The 17279-nt window shown below is 37.3% G+C and overlaps 1 protein-coding gene across 1 annotated transcript in view; it reads right to left on the reverse strand.

Moving 5' to 3' along the window:
* LOC149538002 (uncharacterized) overlaps positions 1 to 17279 on the reverse strand; it is a 162535-nt gene that overhangs the window by 46366 nt on the left and 98890 nt on the right. Inside the window, exons 12-13 of the mRNA XM_089799394.1 lie at positions 17143 to 17220; positions 16827 to 16946 (exon numbers count right to left, since the gene is read on the reverse strand). Coding sequence (XP_089655520.1) covers positions 16827 to 16946; positions 17143 to 17220 — 198 coding nt within the window. The remainder of the gene's footprint in view (positions 1 to 16826; positions 16947 to 17142; positions 17221 to 17279) is intronic.

Raw genomic sequence — 17279 nt, forward strand, 5'->3', positions numbered from 1 at the left:
TCTGTTAGACCGAGAGGTCTGTATATACAGAAGAATAAAGCAATGTTTCCTTAGGAAACAATCATAAAGAATAGAAACATTCTATTCTAACTAAAAGAAAGCTAGAGGGCTAACAAATAACTACAACTAACTAAATATTAGAAACATTCTAATATTTACAATAGATTACACATAGATTACCTTTAACTAATAATAGACGTTTATCTATTATTGTAATACCCTCCCTTAATGGTTAATCTATGCACAACACCAAGTTGTCCTCTGAATTTGAAAAACTTATCAGGACCAAAAGGCTTGGTGAGAATGTTTGCAATCTGATTAGTGGTAGGAACATACTACAAATCTATTGTCCCGTCTTCAACTAGCTATCATATGTAGTAAGAGTGAACATCTACATGCTTGGTTCATTCACGGAAGACTAGATTTCAGGCTAACTTGATAATGCCTTCATTATCAACAAATAGAGTAGTTGGTTCTGCTGGTGACATTTGCATATCCCCAAGCATCCGACAAAGCCAAACAGCTTAGCATCCTACCTTAACAGTCCCTCTATATTCGGCCTCTGTAGAGGAGAGAGAAACTACCTACTGCTTCTTACTGGTCCATGTAATGGCATCGAATGCTAAACTAAACACATCTAGAAGTTGTTTATCGTCAATAGAGCCTGCCCAATCTGAATTTGTGAACCCACTAAGTCTAGGATTATAACTTCGAGAGTAAAGAAGTTCATAATCCAAAGTGCCCTCACATAACGAAGCACACACTTGGCGGCCATCCAATGATCAGCCTTGGGAGCTGTCATAAAGCGTGAGATGTAGCTAACTGCGAAGTTGGTGTCAAACCTAGTAGCAAAGAGGTAGATGAGGCTGCCTACTAGTTGTCTATATGTAGTATCATCAACGGGAGGAGAATTAGACTTGGTTGATAACTTAAAGCCTTTCTCCATGGGTGTAGATGCAGCCTTTCAATCCTGCATTCAAAATTTGTCTAACAGAGCCTTGGCATATTTGGAATGAGAGATGAATATACTAGAAGACTGTTGCCAAACCTCAACACCTAGGCAATAATACATGAGCCCAAGGTCAGTCATATGAAAAGACAAGCATAAATTATGTTTGATTCCCTGAATCAAAGATGCCAAACTACCAGTGATGATCAAATCATCTACATAAATAACCAAAAGGATGATGTCATTGTCAATAGTCTTGATGTACAAATTTGAGTCTAAAGAACTCCTCTTGAAGCCTTGATCACTGAGGTACTTATCAATTTTTATGTACCATGACTGAGGGGCCTACTTCAAGCCATAGAAAGCTTTCACCAACCTAAGAACCTGAAAGTCTTTACCTTGAAACCAGGAGGCTACGTCATGTAAACCTCTTCATGGAGATCACCATCCAAGAAAGCACTCTTGACATCCATCGGATGGACCTTCCAACCAAACTACGTTGCCACGGTTAGGACTAATTTCATGGTGCTCATCTTTGCAGAAGGAGCAAAGGTCTCCTCATAATCAATGCCCTAATGCTAAGAAAAGCCCTTCGCAACTAAACGAGCTTTGAATTTATCCAAAGTATCATCTAATTTGTATTTCTTTTGTAAACTCATTTGCAGCCAATGGGTTTCTTCCCTGGTGGAAGATCAGAAAGGACCCAAGTGTTATACTTCAACAGGCTCTGGTGTTCAGATGTCATAGCCTACTCCCACTCTAGAATTCCTTCAAACTCAGAATATGTTTGAGGTTCAAACACACTATGAATGTTAGCCATGAGATCAAAGTTAACAGACTCTATAGGTTTGCTCTTTTTTCGAGTAGTTCTCCAATCAATGAGCTCATCATCACAAAGATTGTAGTATCCTTTCTACGATTGTTATCAAAAATTTATGATTTTGCTGCCCAAACAAGTTGGCTTACTATCCCCAAAGAAGTTTTTGTGCTAATTGTGACCCGAGAACATTATTTGCATGGACAATATATATATAATCACTAGTTGATAAACAATACTAACTGAAAACGAAATCAATTGAAGGTACGCCTAACTCGATTAGGAAGACTTCCTAATGTACCAAAATAACTTGATAGAAGAAATCTAAGATATGTACAGACCTGATTTTATGGATGGGGGTGTGTCGCATTTAGGAATCTGTCTAAGTCAGCCGTTGTCTATTCACGTCCGCTATCCATGCCATTCTCAGAATAACACCCATCTGGTTTTCAGAATGTTGCACACTATATCCTCCTGAGCTCACAATCCGTACATGCACTGTCCCACTCTCCTGCAAATGCCTTTGTACTGAGAGAACGTGGAGCTCTCAACCGCTAGATAAGGGCCACGGGATTTGTCCTTCTTTCCACATGAGTCTCTGTCATTTAGCCCAGGTCTAGCTAGAATATCACAACCAGCTAATACAATGCTTCAAGTGATGTGTGAGTTACCTCTGTCTCATGGGTCTTATGCCGACTATCCACCAAGCTGTCATCTCAAACTACCATCCAGTCTATTAGTACCCATGATTCACACCTCCAAACTTATTTTCAAGGATTTCCCTTTCGATGGACTGTACTCTTTTCCTATCTGTCGTAAACTCGAGAAAGTTTCATGCTGGTTTGCAACGTATTGCCTCTAATTCCAAAACGGAGTATGTAAGGTGAGATATCGGGGCTATGTTCAGTCTCTTGCTTCTTCTTAAGGGATTTTGTCCTATAGAAAAACCAGTCACATTTAAGCAACCTTTTCTAATTTGAACAATATCATATCTCACCATGCCAATCCCAAAGAGCCTCATTACTTTTGTAACCCCAATATGAGGGGAAGTACAAACAACTAGGCAATGTGGGATAAAAGTCATTTTCCTCTTCTAGTCACTTAAATTACTTTTTTAATAAAAATGACTTTTAAGTCATAAAGTAACTTTATAAATCCACTTTATAAAATAAAGTGACTTAACTATAGAAAAGCTCCTCCACTTAAATATTTCCCCAACAAAACCAAATAAACTCCTATGACTGGCTTGCATCCTCAATATTAATGAATTTAGCCTATCCGAATGGAGAGATGGACCAACAAGGCACCAGTAAGGCCTAGCGCAAAGAACGGGACATTATAGTCCTCCCTTCCCAGGATTGCTTGCCCTCGAGCAATCTTAGTGTCGTATGCCACAGGATTGATTCGCCCTCCCAAGTGACGTCTTCATATGGAAAATCTTTCCAGCGAACTAACTACTCCCTAATGGATCTGTTACGCAGCTTTCTCTCCCTGATCTCAATCACCTCAACTGGAACTAAAACCAATTTTTATTCCTCATCAAGGGGGGGTAATCCAACAGGGGGTACTACATGCTAACCAATCACCTTCTTGAGGCAAGACACATGAAAAATTATAGATTCTACAGTCATCTGGCAAGTCCAACTCATAAGCAACCTCTCCAACCCAACCAGTAATGCAATCGGGGCCATAAAATCTAGGTTGAAACTTCTCGGATCCACTCTTCTTCAAGGAATTTTGCCTATAAGGTTGGAGACGAAGATAAAACATGTCGCCTAACTCAAAACTCCGCTCTATCTAGTGGCGATCAGCGTACATCTTCTGTTGATTCTGAGCCTGAAGGATATTCTGCCGAAGAGACCTGAGGATGTCTTGCTGATCCTATATCCAATCTCCAGCTAACGGTGCTTTTTTGTCCTATAAGGCCAAATCTACAAATGATAGAGGTTCGCTGCCATAGAGAGCTTGAAATGGTGTCATCCGGATGGATTTGTGGTAGGAGTTGTAATAGTACTCCCCTAAATATAACCATTTAACCCAAGCTCTCTATTGCCCCACTACATAGTTCCGAAGATACCCCTCCATCCACTTGTTTACTATCTCAGTCTGCCATTATCTCACTGTCCTTGAGCTTCCATAATGGCTAGCATCTCCCACTATCCTTGAGCTTCCGGCTCTCATAAGCTACTAGGTGCCTCTCCTGCATCAAAAATGCGCCAATTCCACTCCCTGAAGCATGACACTCTAAGACAAAATAGTGAGAGAAGTCAGGAAGTGTCAGAACCGGGCATGTGCTCGTCACTTTCGTGAGCTTATCAAAGGTCACCTTTGCATCATCCATCCATCTGAATGCCCCTTTCTGTGTGAGGTCAGTGAGGGAAGTTGTTGTCAGAGAGAAGCCCTTAGCAAACCTCCTGTAATAAGAGCAAAGACAGAGGAAGCCCCTCAAATCTGATATGTTCCTTGAAGGTGGCCAATCAAGGATTGTTTATATCTTTTCCTGGTGTACCTTCACCCCATCTACACCAATCACGTGTCCAAGGTAAAGAATCTTAGTCAATTTGAACTCACATTTTGATTCCTCCGCAAACAATAAATGCTCCTCCATAATTATAAGTACCTCATCTAGGTGTTGCAAATGCTCCTCCCAAGTTCTGCTGAAAACCAAGATATCATCAAAGAATACCAACATGCTCTTGCACAACTGTTTTCTAAAAATATGGTTTATACATGATTGCAATGTGGCCAGCGAATTAGTGAGCCCAAATGGCATAACCAAGAACTTATAGTGTTCGTAGTTGCATCGAAAAGTTGTCTTATGCACATCCTCCTCACGAACATGTATTTGACGATATCCAGATCTAAAATCTATCTTCAAAAAATAGACTGCCCCATGTAGTTCGTCTAATAATTCATCTATGCGAGGAATAGGGTACCTATTCTTAATGGTCCTCTTGTTGAGAGCTCAGTAATCAATACACATGCGAAGAGTACTATCCTTCACAAAAACTACCGAAGAAGCAAACGGGCTAGAGTTGGGTCTGATGTGTCCCATCTATAGGAGTTCCTTAATCGTCCTTTCTATTTCCTCTTTATAGTGCCTGTTGTGATGATAAGGAGTGGTAATGACGGGTTTGGTGCCCTCCTCCAACTCAATGATATGCTCAAACTCTCTATCTGGGGGAATGCCAGGGGGTATGTCTTCAAAAACCCTCTTGTGCTTATCAAGCACCAACTGAATATCAACATGAAATTGTTGTCCTAAACCTGATGTAGCCTTAGATGAAATTAAACAGTGCGCTGCCCACTCCATGTCATCGTACCTCATAATAGCCTCCATCCTGTGACCTAAAATCAATCTGGGTTCACCCTCTGGCATGGCCTTCAAAATCACATAAGAATTCTAGCTGCATCTTACCATGATTAACTGTGTACCTCTCGACTGTTTGTAACCACTGCCTATCCAACATGGCCTCTAACCCATCCAAGTCAACTACATAAAAATTTGCCTCTAAAAGATTATCATCAAAGTGAATCAAGAGCCCTGGCACTTTTCCTATGCACCTTAATCTATCACCTCGTGCTACCCTAACTTCAAACTCGGGTATATCATCAACCTGCAACCTTCTCTTTGATACCCAGCGTGTACTTATGAAATTATGTGATGCACCTATATCTAAAAGGCACACAATACGCTACCCTCTAACTACACCCTTCAAGCGAAAGGGATAACTCGTGGGATCACTAGAAAGGGAAGCTATGATAGGGGACTGTTCCAAAGTGGATTTCTTCTTCCTGTCTTTAGGAGGTTGGTCCTCACTTTCTTCCTCCTCGCTGCCATCAACATCGTTGCCTCCCTACTGCTCATCCTCCTCTTCCAAAAGAACCTTTACATTAAGTATTTTACCCTTGCCAAGGCATCTGTGATCCGATGTCCATAGCTCCCTACAAGTGAAGCATAGCTTCTTTCTCCTTAGTTCTTTTTGTGTCTCAAAGTCCAATATGGGGGGTGAAGTCCTATTCTAATTTTTGTTCTTCTGGATCAAAGTAGACCCCCTATAAGGTTTCTTAGAAGGTTGTAGCACCGAAGAAGGTGAGTCCAAATCATGTGCAATCTTAATAGCATCATCCAAAGTGTCTAGTTTAAGGACCTTGACCAAACCTCTAAATCTGTTTTGTAAACTCTCTATGAACAACATTACCTTACACTATTCTGTCATATCCGGAACCATAACCAAGATCCATTGAAACTCATCAATGAAGTCATCTAAAGATCCACCCTGTCGCAACTGCGCCAAATCCCTAAAGTAGACCTAAATGTCCTTCCTGTCAAAACGAGTGATCAACTTAGAGCTGAAAGTCTCATAAGATGATCATGGGTGACGAGACCATGATCTTGGGTGACGAGTCCATGATGTCACCAATCATATGCTGCTCCCTCTAAATGCAGCATGGCAAATCTAATGGCTTCTGTTTCCGACATGGGTTTGAGTGTCAGGAACGTCTCTAACTTGTGGATGCAAGCGCTAGCAAACATCTTACTCCTACTATCGAAATTGGAGAGAGATAACTTGTTCATGGCGTGCTTCAAGTCTCTATTCTATAACCTAGGCCTCCTATCCTGTTGTGTTCTTTCTAACTCCCTTTTTTGATTCATGTATTGAGTAAAGCTCAAATTTTGTTTAATCAGATCAAGGAATAGATCCCATTCATCGTACATGGTCATAACATTATCTAGAAGTAAACCTGTTGGTACAAGTTGGGCTACCTCTTTCTCAACATTATTCTCAGCAAAAATGGGCATCAATGGCCTGTCAGTATTCTGTGTGTGGGCCCTAGCAGCCTAGGGTGATCCTACCACACTACCACCTTCACTGTGATGACTTGGTGCTCTCCTATGTGTCTGAGCCCTATAAGTTGTTGAAGTACAGCAACGATATTATTTTGTCCATCTATAATAGCCTGCAAAGTTTCCCTCACTTCTCGTTCCTGTTCATTCGCATTGTGAGCCATTTGAGTGACCTATACCTGTGCAACCTATTCAATCTGATCAACCTGCTCATTCTGTATGCTTGTCTCAAGGGTTAGCTCCTCATCAACTGAGTCAACAGAGTCTTGGCAAGCTCCAGATGGAATTTGAGCATTGATCATCAGCCACGGATAATTTGAGAAGCATCTCCGCCTCTTGATTATTCAAATCCCATGTACATGATCAGTACTAGGAGCAGTCGGACACTTCGTAACACCCAAAACAATTGGATTGGTACTTTGGTATTCAAAAATTGCTCTAATCTGCTGCAAGTGCCATAATTTCAACTATTGAATTTTGAGTTGTGCTCAAGCAGAATGTTTGTCAGACATGCCATGACATGTTTTTCAATGAAAAATGTGAAAACCTGTGAAGGCATATTCTTTGAGACAAAAACACAGAAGACCCAAAAAATTTGAAGGATGACCCAAAAGAGAAATCGAATAACCCAGAAACAATATGATGTCAGTTTTTGAATCCATTAGCTCGAAAATCGAGGCACAAAAATTGACCCAAATAAAACGGACAGCAACCTAGTTGAGCTCTCGAAAAACCTACCAGGAATCTGAAATCAAAAAAAATCGATGTCAAAAATTAGGGTTTCGAAAAAAACCTATTCGACAAACATGAAAGCTCAAATTTGCAAAAATATGGAGTTTTTGAGGCCAAAAAATTTTGCTCTAAGGTTGGAAATAGTCGAGCGAAGGTCATGTTTGGCTTGGGAAAGCAAAAACGACCCCAAAGAGGTGTCTAAGGTGCCTGCATTTTATGAAACAGGAGCCAAAAATTCTGAAAAACACAAATTGTTGTAGATGTTTGTATGAGGCACAATTTTGCAGGTCGCAAGCCAAAGAAATCAGTGTATACCCGCGATACAGTTGGGGATGAAGACTTAAGACTACCAAAACGACACCAATATATGGTGTTTCGGGCAAGCAAACAAAAAATGCGATTTGCAGCTCCTAGTAAATGTTGCGATTTTCAGCTCACGATTTTGTTCTTGCCTAGAGAATATCGCAATTTCCAGATACTTAAAACTCTAGCCAAGAATCAAGTAAGAATAGAGGAGTTTCACGAAAAACCGGAAACCCTATACAAGAGTCAAAAATAATTTCAAAAATTTAGAGCAGATAATTTCGAAAGAAATTATAAAATTTTCAAAAAAATAAATAGTATTGACTCTGATACCATATTACAAAGTAATTGGTAAAAACTTGCTTATTATTAACAGAGACTGAAAGGTCAAGCGATGTTTCCTTACGAACAATCGTAAAGAATAGAAGCATTCTATTCTAACTAAAAGAAAGCTATAAAGCTAACAAATAACTACAGCTAACTAAATATTAGAAGCATTCTAATATTTACAATAGATTACCATTAACTAATAATAGACATTTATCTATTATCGTAATATTGTCAACACTTATCAACTCCTTTGAAAGAGGTAAGACTTTAATTTTTTTTGGATTTACAGGAATTTTTTCTTTGTTTATGAATTTTTTTTGTTTATAACTATATTGTCATTTTTTCATGCTTGACTTTAAATTTTACATTACATCTTTTAATCTCAAGTTTTTGCAAGTTTTTTAGAAGAAAAATGTAGGGATTGCTGATTTATTTATTTTTAGTTTAAATTTTCATAAAATATTGTCTTTGTTAATGTTTCGTAGCTTTAGTCGGTTAAACCTATATGTGTGTGTGTGTGTGTGTGTGTGTGTGTGTGTGTGTGTGTGTATTAATTATATATTTAAAATATGAGATACTATATATATTTGTTATTGTATAATTATAATGGATAGAGAAGACATGTCTCTCCATGTTTCATTTACAATACATATAAGAGGAGATTAATGAACTTGAAAAGCATATACCAATACAGGAAATGCAAGTACATTTGCAGCTATCCAAGAAATTCAACATGGTATCAAAGCCAACTGCAAATGTAGATGATAATATAGTTATCTTGACATATAACACAGAGAATAATTAATTTCGGTCCTGTACAGCAGAGAAGAACTCATGCTAACAGAATTAAAGCTTTGGACTTTAGGAAATAAGGGATTGCAGCAGAGATAACAGTTTGAAAAAGCATCAAACTTTTATTAGACCATATAGAATAAGAGCCTACAGTGACAACTCTACACCACCTTCAATGCAGCATGGTGGTGCAGTGAAAATCCAATAAGATGCATCGTGAATGTGCAAATAGAATCATCGAAACTTCATACAAAAGAAAAAGCAAGAATGGCTTCAACTGTTTCGTTCCATCACGTTTGGTTATTCTGGGGTGTGCACTGAAGAAACAACATTACTTGGCATTTCCCTTGGCATCTAGCCTCTGATTAGAATGTTCTTAAATGTGCAAATAATGTGACAGTATAAGTACATGATATGGTGAGGGAGAATGCCAAATCAAAAGGCGGCAAGGTTGAATGGAATATGCAGGAAGATGGGAGAATCCCCGTGCTTTCTTTCCAGCCCGCACGCATATGAAATCTATGAAGTTGAGCAATTAATACTACGATGCTAGCCACCTCAAGACATAACATCTTGGAGGAGAAAACTCATGACACATTAATGATTGGTCGATGAAAGAAACCTGGGAACATTATTGGGAAAAATGGAGGGAAAAAGGTCACCGACTCTTGAGATTATAGTAAGTAAAAGTTCGATCGTGAAGAAAATAAAGAGACTATTATCAAGGTAAGTATAAATATATTAATAACTACATTGAATATTGGAATAGAATTTCTAATTTTCTTATAATTAAAATACAATAATATTATTGTTGAGAATAATTATTAAAAGTGTTTACAATAATATTATTGTTGAGAATAATTATTAAAAGTGTTTTTTATTATAAGAGTTATTTGCCTTGATCTTTTCCCTCAAGAATATTCTTTCAGGAAAAGTGAGATTGATTGAGATTCAGAGGGAGCTTGACAGTTCATTAAAGGTAACTTTGTACAAAGAAAGAGAAGACTAAGAATGTTATTTAGTTAACTTTTGGTGATCTCAATCTTATTGATTCAGAGGGAGTAAAAAATGTTGAGATGGATTCTCCAGTGATCAATTGTAGCAATTAAGAGGATTGCGCTTCATGAAAATACCTCATGACTATGTGACTTTAATGGGCCTACCCCCTGTGTACATCATGAGGAAGTGACGACTTCCAAATGATCATCACTTGAAACTGCCGAAGTTATTGAAAGGTGACGATCTTACAATAACTTAAATTTTCTATTATGATGGATATCTTATGATATCTATGAAGATCATGACAGATTATACCTTGCATGCTGGATGTTTATATGGTAGCATTATTTGAATGCGTGTGCACGTACCTTATAAACATTTTGAGTACATGGTGAATGTTTTGCAAATCGATGTTCAGGAGGCCATTACACAGAGTATTTGGGGAATATCAAATGAGTTGACATTCTTGAGACCATTTCTCACAGTACTTGGTGAATATCTTGTTACTCGACATTAAGGAGGCCATTACTCAAAGAGTACATGTTGAATGTCAAACGAGTTGACATTCAAGAGGCCATTACTCCCAATATCTATATATTACATTGAGGTAATATATGGTCGTATGTTTATCCTCCCCAGCTAAGAGGGAGTGTTAATGTTTGGTAACTTCAGTCGGTTAAACATACATACATACATACATACATACATATATATCTGTGTGTGTGTGTGATATGTATATGTATATTAATTATATATTTAATATATGAGATACTATATATATTTGTTATTGTATAATTATAATGGATAGAGAAGACATGTCTCTCCATGTGTCATTTACAATACATATAAGAGGAGATTAATGCATTTGAAAAGCATATACCAATATAGGAAATGCAAGTACATTTGCAGCGATCCAAGAAATTCAACAGTGCTGACTCTTAACTCTTATTGCAATTGGCAACAACCTTGAGATTTTGAAAACATTTTTTTCCCTAATCATAATGGTTCTTCCTCCTAAAAAAGCCAAAACTGGTCAAAGAGATGAGTGTTGGAAGTACACCATAGACTTCTCGAGTAGAGGTAGAACTCAAACAAAATGCTTATTTTGTAAGGTCATTAATAGTGGGAGGATAAATAGATTGAAATCCCATATTGCTGGGATACATGGCCATGATATTAAGCCTTGTAAAAGTAGCATCTCTTGAAGCTAAACATTATTGTTATGTTGCCTTAGAAAAATACGAATAAACAAAGGAATTAAGAAAAAAATAATTACATGAGATAGCTCAGGTTGGTAGTCCCCGTGCACCCTCATCCACATCTATATCTAGTTTTACAGCCCTAGGTTGTGTTGGAGAGGGTTCTTCCCTTCCTCCCTATCATCCTAGTGCTTCTACTTGTGCTAGTGGTTCTACATCTTTCTGTCCCTGACCCTGCTAGCCGTTCTAGCCCTGATAGTAGTACCGGCATTACCTTTCGTCCTAGAGTCATGAAATCTACCTCTACTTCTAGGTTGGACAATTATTTTGTACCACATACCACTACTGGTGCCTAGCCCTCCCTGAAGAGCACAACTTGATTCAAGGAGATCCATGCTGCTAGAAAGAACAATTTGCATGTTCTGGTATTTCTACAACATACCATTTATTGCAGCCTGATATTTAATTTATATTTGATTGTTTTAACTTTTAACTTTTAACTTTTACTTTTAGTTTTAAATTAAACTTCAAAAAAAAAAATTATAATTATAACTTGATGTCGAAATTTACTAATTTAAATATTTCTATATATGTGCCAACATTTCGTATTGGTAGGACATGATTGATGTGGTTGCCATCTATGACTTGGGTTTAAAGCCCTCACTGAAGCTTGAGTTGGAGGACCATAGAAAGGCTTGGAGCCAAGGGGTTGCACCATTATGACAAATGGATGGACAGATACAAGGAATAGAACTCATTAATTTTCTTGTTTCCTACGGAGGTGATTGATCACCTTGATTTTTTAAATTTAAATTTTTTATTTATTGATTGGTCAATTTTAATTATTTTGTTTTGTTTCCACTTTTAGGATCCACCAAGGTTTTGAAGTCTATAGATGCTTCCTCACATGTCAAAAATGTGATATACTTATGTGAGGCTATTGAGGTCATAAAGGAGGTGAGAGAAGAGAATGTTGTGCAAGTGGTGACTGATTATGCAACTAATTATGTTGCTGCAGGTAAAATTTTAAGATCTAAAGTTTTAGTTTTAGTTTTAAAATTTACATCTAAATTTTTACTAATTAATTTAAAATTGCTACAGGAAAATTATTGATGGAGAGGCACCCAAAAATCTTTTGGACTCCATGTGCAGCCCATTGCCTTGACCTCATGTTAGAGGATATTGGCAAGCTTCTATGGGTTAAATCATGTGTTTATAAGCCAAAAATATTTGCAAGTTCATCTATAATCATGCATTGGTCCTCAGCATTATGAGGAATTACACAGGAAAAAGGGAGTTGGCTCATGCCGGTATTACAAGATTTGCCTCAAATTTTATCACACTACAATCCTTGCTAGATTCACGGTTAGAATTGAGGTGCATGTTTGTTGGTCCAGAGTGGACTTCCTCGTCTTATGCTACGACCCCTGCAGAGATAAATGTGGCAGAACCCTTTCTTGGAGGAGGTTTTTGGGAGCATTGTAAGGAGATTGTGGAGGTAATTTAAAAACTTAGTCTTAAAGTTAAAATTTATAAATTAATTATTGTATGCATATTTTTGTTTTGTTTTCATTGTGCATTTGTGCAAAGTTTCGTATTTTAATGATCATCCACTCAATTGTTTTTTGGTTGAACTATTGTGCAAGTCATTGAGCCCCTCGTAGTCCTCCTACGAGTTGTTGATGGGGAGAAGCCCGCTATGGGCTACATATATGAGAGCATGGATAGGGCCAAGGAGGCCATTAAAACCAAATATGCAGGAGTTGAGGAGAAGTATTGTCTCATGTGGGACATAATTGAAAAGAGATGGCAAAATCAACTTCATAGACCCATTCATGCAGTAGCCTATTACCACAATCTAGCATACCGTTTCCGTGATGTTCAAGGTAGATGAGGAGGTTCTGAGTGGACTATATACTGTGATAGGGAAGATGGCGAGCATTAGTGCCACAGATACATTGCTTGAGATGGATGCCTAGAATAATTCATTAGGGCCCATTTTTGGAAGCCAAATATGCAAAGGTCGTATAAAACTACAACCACGTAAAAATTGTTGCTAATTTATTATCTATGTTCTAGACTCTAGCTTTAAAGGTGGAAACGAGACTAATCTCTTTTTTCTTTTCCATTTTCAGATAGATTGTGGCAAATGTTTGAGCCTTCAACCCAAAAACTCTAAAAAATAGTCATTTCCATTTTGAGCCAGCCATGTAGCACTTTTGGATGTGAGCGCAACTAGAGCATATTCGACCACATCCACTCGAAGAGGCATACCAAGTTGTCTATGGAGAGGATGAATAAAGTCTTTGTGCATTACAATCTTTGCCTTAAGACCAGAGAGATTTTGGATACTGATAGCTCTCCAATTATGCTAGAGGAGGTTGATCCACAGTCTGAGTGGATCACTGAGGCTACTGATCCTATCTTCAATTATGAGGGCATAAAGTGGATTGACCGGGTGGACAGAGAGGTCAAGGCTATGGCTATGGCAGCGGAGGAGCAAAGAGCTATAGTTGATCCTAGTGGCCCCATCACAGGAGAGACTATGGCTAATCTGTCATCCAGGACCTACCTTAGACACCTTACTAGGAGGCATAGTATAGATTACTCTAAGGCTAAGGCTAAGGATTTGGATGACGATGAGGATGAGGATGAGGAGCCATAGATATAGACTTGTTTTTGTTTGCATATGTTTGGAACATTTGATGACGACTATTGATGTGATGGATTTCAAAGATTTGATATACATTTTGATTTGACATATGTAGAATTTTGAGTTTTATGTTTCTATATTACCGTTGTGCTTATGTAATCGGTGAATAATTATGTATGTGATCAAATTACCTTCAATTTCATTATGTTATTGTGTCTTTAAGCTTTATTCAGTAATGGGTGCATGGAATGATCTCTAAATTCTAAAATCTCTAAATTTCAAGGGTTTTGTCACTTTGCCGAGTCACTGCCTGCCGAGTCGGAGTCGGGTCCGAGTCTCATTTCTTTGAATAAAACTACTTATTGAATGGTTGAGTTTTAAAAGCTTTGGCAGAAGCTTGCCTACGTGGTTTAGTTTTATTGGTTTTTATAAGGAGTTTCTTAGTAGGTTGTGGTTTTCTAAAACAAAGCTGCAATTGGCTTATTCTATGGTTTCATTAAACCATTCAATAAGTAGTTTTACTCATTCTTCTACTATTCTTTTGGGACTATGTAATTCCTCTTTTTCTTCTTAATGTCTACATGGAACATTGACACAAAGTGCCTTAATTATATCACAAACAACTGAATTATCTTAAGTCATGCAATGATCAACAAGACTTTATCATTACGACAAGTTTATGCAATGAATTGCTCAAATATGCAACTGTAAAATCTGTGATCCATAAAAAATTCCAATTAACCCACATCTATTCCAATATTCTTCCATACCTCTCATCTCTCCCGTTCACCCACTCCTCAAATGAGAAAAATACAAAATTTGTCAATCATCTGAAAGATGAATGACAGAAGTCGTGGATACACTGAGGTTTCGCCTAGGCAGAAGTTGTACATGCCAGACTTCCTATAACCCTACCAGACTGTCATTTGATTATTAGTGCTTCCTCCATCTTGCACTAGAATCTTCAAATAATTAAGCATGCTTGAGATTAAAGTTTATATAAAAATATCCCCCACACCATAGGCCATACACTGTCTGTTTGCTACTTCTCATAACTTCCTTATTGATACATCGTCGCCCCTCTAGTTTGATTTCTACAAAATCCAGAAATACTTTAGTCAAAAGATATGTAGCTCAAATCTTGGATACAGAATCTACCATTTTGGGTATATTGTAATCTTTATAAATACAGTTTGTGTTCTTTTATGAGAGCCAGGATATTTTAGCACCTTCTGTCAAGTTAGGACAAAAAATGATTAATAATCCCACCAATTTTAAACTGACAACAAAAGTGTTTCATCAAGATAAATTATAGAGAGGAAAAACAGAAATTACTGTCATGTTCCCTTTCCAAAAACAGAAAATACCATTTACAGTAAGCCTGGTTATCCAAAAACAGTAAGTCGGGACCTAAGGATAAACAAGGAAAGTTTGCTATTCAAGTCAAAGTGTTAAAATCAGACGTAATGACAAATGTTATATATCATTCAAAATTACATTTATGCTAAATGTTATAAATCATTTGAAATATTTATGCCAAATCTTGGTGTGGGTTTTGAGGAAGAGCATCTTTGACTTTTTGGGAGGTTGTTGGAGGTAGAAGACAAAGGTAAACAAGCGGCAGTTTGGAAGAAGAATGTTAGAAAGCAATTGACAAATGGCAAAAGAAGTTACAACCTTGGCATGTAAGCATCTTCTCCTCTTGGGCGCCCAAATTGGTGTTTGAATATATTTGCTATTTATTTGAGTTTTGGCCTGCATTTGTGATTCATTCTATTTCTCATTTCAATAGGTTACTGTCGTTTCCTTCAAATGCTGGTACACTAATGAAGGTGAAATCTTCGTGGCTCATGAATCAGGGAGATTGCGGCTTTAGGGAAATGAGTTATAAAAGTCTGCAAAGCAGATCTCATCCAGAGATTGTATCTGTCTAAAAGGTTATTAGTAACATTGTTTTATTAAGTAGCTTGCAGGCGTTTGTAGGAGAGGAGTGCATAGTTTAAGAGATTAGCGTCTGCCTTTTTAGCAGCATATTTTGTTGTTCTTAAGCTGGTTTAGAAATGTCATTTCATATTTATTTCTTTCATTAATATTTACCTGGAGTTTGGAGAGTTAATTTGAAAGTTACAGTAATTTCCATGGTGTTTGGCCTCCAGATTTGAGAGTTCTACCTGATATGTTTGCAGCTGATGCTAATAACTATTATCTAATGTATTTAGCAGAAAACTTTATATTTCCGGTTTAAAGCTTTGTTGGATGATAATTGCTCATAAAGATGAATAGTTTATGCAAGTATGACAAAGGCTTGAACAGATACATATACCTACATCTTACTTTATTCACAGGATTTATTTTTTAATCTATCTGCGGCTATTAAATATTTATCTACTTTTAGTTCAATTCTGATTCCTTTGATCATTATATTAATATACTTGTTCTTTTAATAATCCAATGTTTGAATGATGGATGTTTGCATGATGCATGTTTGAATGATTAGTATAGAATGATTGGATTGATGGAAAATCCATTGCTGGTTTGTTTGCATGATTTCCTAGTGTTTGATGGATGATTGATGGAGTTCCTTTGATTTAATGATTAGATATATTAGTGACTGATGATTGAATGAATGTTAGACTCGTAAAGTGTGATGATTGAGTGCGTGCTGATTTGATGTATTGGTGACTGATGATTGATAAGTGATCCTTGAATGCTTGGAATGATTCCCCATTTATTGGTGAAGGGTTCCTGTTGATGTGTGTCTTGTGACCACCTCAGTGGGCAGGATGACGCACTTAGCATTCCAAGATGAAACACCAAATATCTAATCCTTTCTTGAAAAAGGAAGCTCTAAATGCTGAACAGTGTAAATGATTGTGAGATCAAGTAAAGCAATCCCAAGGCTTACAATGTGTACTTGCAACTTTCTGATGGATAAGCTTTTATAATGTGATTCATTGATAATCACCTGGGGACTTACATTAGTCCTCTGTGGAGGATCTGTCAATTTTTCTAAGTGCCAATGAATTAAAACATTATGAAACTTAATTTAAGAACAAAAGTAACTGAAAAAAGTAAGCATGAAAGTAATTGTAAGTTCATAAAAACTCCAAAACATGCTTAGAAAGAAAACAACACAACATTAATGAAGAAAAACCAAACTGGCACGAGATCACACAAGTGCAAGCGATCATAAAAGCTGATACCTGTTCTTGAATGATACTGCGGGCTTCAACAAGTTGTGCTTCCAGCTCTAGTTCACGTTCACTAGCTTCACAAGTGACTTGGGCTCCCTTCTGTGCTTCTTGTAATTGAAGCATGCGCTCCTTTATTATAATTTATAACAGAATGTACAGTTATATCACCATTGAGGTAGCCAAGATTAATTGTTCTTATTATTAGTTGTAGTAACCATATTATAGCCGTAAAATTTGTGGGATAGAAAAAGATGAATTGATTTAATTCAACTATCACACCATGACACATGAGCATTTACCATATATCCAAGCTAACATGCTATACCTTTATCGAAGCCATTTTTGTTCGCAAACTTTGCTCAATTTGATCTCTGGCCATATGGAATGGGAGGTCAAAGACATCCTGGGTTAAGCACCCTTTTAAGTCATCAAGACACATTCATGGCATAAAATTCCCTATAA

Source organism: Cupressus sempervirens, chromosome 9, assembly GCF_028749045.1.
Source record: "Cupressus sempervirens isolate cs-2001-9-10 chromosome 9, ASM2874904v1, whole genome shotgun sequence".
In the NCBI taxonomy this organism is placed as follows: Eukaryota; Viridiplantae; Streptophyta; class Pinopsida; order Cupressales; family Cupressaceae; genus Cupressus; species Cupressus sempervirens.